We start from the raw sequence: 3611 nt of genomic DNA, 5'->3' as shown, positions 1-3611 counted from the left end.
GCAGCAGCAGCAGCAGCAGCGCCCGCAGCAGCAGCGCCCGCAGCAGCAGCTCGCGGACCGGAGGGGAGGAAGCCGCAGTAGGGCGTGGCGGCGGCGAGCCACAGCGAGGCGGCGGCGGGCTGCAGCGCGCGAGCTGCTGCTGCTGCTGCTGCTTCGGCGAAGAAGAAGTAGCCGTGGACCTGCACGCACTGGTTTGCTTCCTTCCAAATCTGCTGCAGGTCGTCCACTGCAACGCTCAGTTTGCTGCCCAGCGAAAAGATCCGCCGCAGGCTTTTGAGGCCGCCGACGCTGTCGCCGCGCGTGAAGACGCGGGGCCCGAAGAAGCGCAGCGCGGGGTCCAGCAGCCGCAGCGCCTGCAGCAGCAGCAGCAGCAGCAGCAGCAGCAGCAGCGTGGGGGGGGGCCCGCGGGGCGGCGGGCAGGGGCGGGCTGACTGTTTTCGCGTGCGTCGAAGTCCCCATCGTGTACAGGAACAGCTCGAAGTGGCGGGACATCTCCCTGAGCACACCCCAGCCCCACACCCCACCCCCAAACCCTAAACCCTAAACCCTAAACCCTCAGCCCTGCTCTGGAACGCACTCCACTGAGTCGAAACGGGCCAACCGGCGAGTTCCTTCCCGGAAGGACGCTTTTGACTTCTCTACTTGCTCGTGTTTGAATTAATTCAATTCATCAATTCGCCTTGTTAAACAGGCCCACCTTAGGAAAGAAATGCTGCCGGGCCTTAACTTAATGACGCTGCGGTGGTCTGCGCCCAAACAAATAAACGAAAGGAATTCCACCAACTCAAAGTTCAGCTAAATGTACAACCGCTTCATTCAATTCTCTAAAACAAACCAAACAACTAATTATTAATTTATTAATTAGTCAATTGATTACGAAGGAAACGCACAGGGAGGGCCCCAAGTGTCTCCTTCGTCAGCAGCCACTCGGCAGCAAATGACGGAAGACTCCAAAAGAGACACAATGCGAGCAGCAGCAGCATCTGTGCGGTAGTGCGGGTACTCCCTGCTGCTGCTGCTGCTGCTGCTGCAGGGGGGGAAGCAAACCTCCTCCCACGTCTGCTGCTGGGGAGCGCTGAAGCGCGACGAACTGCTGCCGTTGCTTCTGCTGCTCTTGCTGCTGCTGCTGCTGCTGCTGCTGCTGGGCTGTTCCCCTTGTGGGTTTCCGTCTGGCCCTCTCTCTGCCTCCGCATTTGTAGCCTCTCCAGGCGCTGCTGCGTCAGTTGCTGCTGCAGCAGCTCCTGTCGTCCCGTCTGCTGCTTCCTGCGCCTGCTGCTGGTGCTGCTGCTGCTGCTGCCTATCCGGCTTGGGGGCAAAGTCATCTAACAGAATTGTGGGGAGGCAGTCCACGGGGGGTGGCACCGAAGTCGCATGCAGCAAAGTGTTGTCTAAGTCTAACACCTGCAGCAGCAGCAGCAACAACAAACAGCAGCAGCAGCAAGAACAGTTGCAGCCCAAGCCACACAGTGCTAGGCAAGTGAAGATGCTGCTGCTGTTGCTGCGATGTAATGCAAAAGCAATGCAGCGTAGGAGTTTAATCTGCTGCTGACAACGTCGTCTTAGCAGCAGCAACAGCAGCAGCAGCAGCAGCAACAGCAGCAGCAACATTTACGAGACACAATTTTCTCCGGTTGATAAGGGAAATAACGCGCTCTCTCTCCAGCTTTTTGGCCATCTGCCCAGTAGACGCAAGAAGCAGCAAACCCTAAATCCTGAACGCTAAACCTAAAACCCTCGTTTGTGGAATTTGAATCCAGTTAAGCGAAAACAACACCAAAAGCGGGAAGAAAATGCAAAACGAAATGAAAAAGAAATGAAAATGGAACAGAAGCAAAGATGAAACAGGAACGGAAATGGAATGGAAAAGGAAGACGTTTTGCAAGTCAGGAATGAGTCTTGAAAAGAACAAAAACGGAAACGAAATCGAAGTCAGTTGAGAATGAAATTCGGGAAAGAACAAAGTGGGAGTGGAAATTAATACTAGAAATGGGAATGAAACGAAATGAAACAAATTTAGAAAGTAAAAGACGAAAACAAAGGCAGAATGAAGTGTTGGAAACACGGCTTGGGAAAGGAAATATAGATAAAAATGAAAAGAAGGTTCAAAAAACAGAAACAGCGTGGAAAAAAAAAACTCGAAAATGAATTCGGAAATGCCAGTGGAAATGAAATGAGACAATCAAAAGAAGAATCTGAAATGAAATGAGACATGATCTGAATTGAAATGAAACGAAACAGAATCTGAAATGGAATGAAATGAAAGCCGAAAATAAATAACATTAAATGGAATCTAAAGTAAGACGAAACAAAACCTGAAACAGAAAGGAATAAGGCCTCAAATAGAGCAAAGAAAGACCTTAAATAAACGAAATCAGGTTAACCAACACGAAACAGAAATTGAAATGAAACAAAACCTGAAATTGAATAGAACGAAACGCCAAATAAAACGAAAGAATATCAATCCAAACGAAAGGGAAATGAAATAAAACAAAAAGAAACTAAATAAAACAAAACACAGACAAAAGGAAGCAGCGCCAAAGTGGGAAAAACAAAAGCGAAACGAAGCAAATTGCTGGAATAAAAAAGTCTAAAACGGAAAAAACCAGAATGAGGAGTCCAAAGCGAGAAGAAAGAGAATTATGAAGAGAAGTCGAACAAACAACAAATACTGAAAGTGTAATGAAGAAAAAGGAAAAAGAAGAAGAACAAAAGAAGTAATAAAGAAGAAAAGTAAATGGGAGAGGAAGTCTGAAGACCAAAAGAAGAAAGAGGAACAAAAGTCAATACGATTTAATGTGTAGAGCAAGTAAAACAGAAAGAAAGAAGCAAAAGTGAACTCAGCAGAAGAAAGCAAACTGAACAGAAGCCAAAAAGCGCAGAATTAAAAAAGTGAAATCAAAGAAGGCGCAAGTGAACATGGACAGAAGCGCAGAATAAAAAAAGTGAACAAAGAAGAAGGCGAAACTGAATATGAATAAAGTGCAAAACTAAAGCAGCGAACAAAAAAGCAAAACCGACTATGAATAAAGTGCAGAATAAAAGAAGTGAACGCAGAAGAAAGCGAAACTGAATATGAATAAAGTGCAGAATAAAAGAAGTGAACGCAGAAGAAAGCGAAACTGAATATGAATAAAGTGCAGAATAAAAGAAGTGAACGCAGAAGAAAGCGAAACTGAATATGAATAAAGTGCAGAATAAAAGAAGTGAACGCAGAAGAAAGCGAAACTGAATATGAATAAAGTGCAGAATAAAAGAAGTGAACGCAGAAGAAAGCGAAACTGAATATGAATAAAGTGCAGAATAAAAGAAGTGAACGCAGAAGAAAGCGAAACTGAATATGAATAAAGTGCAGAATAAAAGAAGTGAACGCAGAAGAAAGCGAAACTGAATATGAATAAAGTGCAGAATAAAAGAAGTGAACGCAGAAGAAAGCGAAACTGAATATGAATAAAGTGCAGAATAAAAGAAGTGAACGCAGAAGAAAGCGAAACTGAATATGAATAAAGTGCAGAATAAAAGAAGTGAACGCAGAAGAAAGCGAAACTGAATATGAATAAAGTGCAGAATAAAAGAAGTGAACGCAGAAGAAAGCGAAACTGAATAGAATAAAG

At 45.6% G+C, this 3611-nt stretch overlaps 1 protein-coding gene across 1 annotated transcript in view; it reads right to left on the bottom strand.

The window, feature by feature from the left end:
• Positions 1-58: 58 nt before the first annotated feature.
• Positions 59-3611, bottom strand: part of ETH_00011525 (NLI interacting factor-like phosphatase domain-containing protein, putative) — a gene marked incomplete at both ends in the record, with an annotated part of 4769 nt that continues 1216 nt past the window's right edge. The window contains 5 exons of the mRNA XM_013376839.1: positions 59-353; positions 433-496; positions 698-746; positions 891-1401; positions 1613-1675. Coding sequence (XP_013232293.1) covers positions 59-353; positions 433-496; positions 698-746; positions 891-1401; positions 1613-1675 — 982 coding nt within the window. The remainder of the gene's footprint in view (positions 354-432; positions 497-697; positions 747-890; positions 1402-1612; positions 1676-3611) is intronic.

Source organism: Eimeria tenella, genomic scaffold (assembly GCF_000499545.2).
Source record: "Eimeria tenella Houghton genomic scaffold, Eth_scaff407, whole genome shotgun sequence".
NCBI classification, from domain to species: Eukaryota; Apicomplexa; class Conoidasida; order Eucoccidiorida; family Eimeriidae; genus Eimeria; species Eimeria tenella.
Note: the sequence above shows the minus strand (reverse complement) of the source record. Positions and strands in the feature narration are given on the sequence as shown.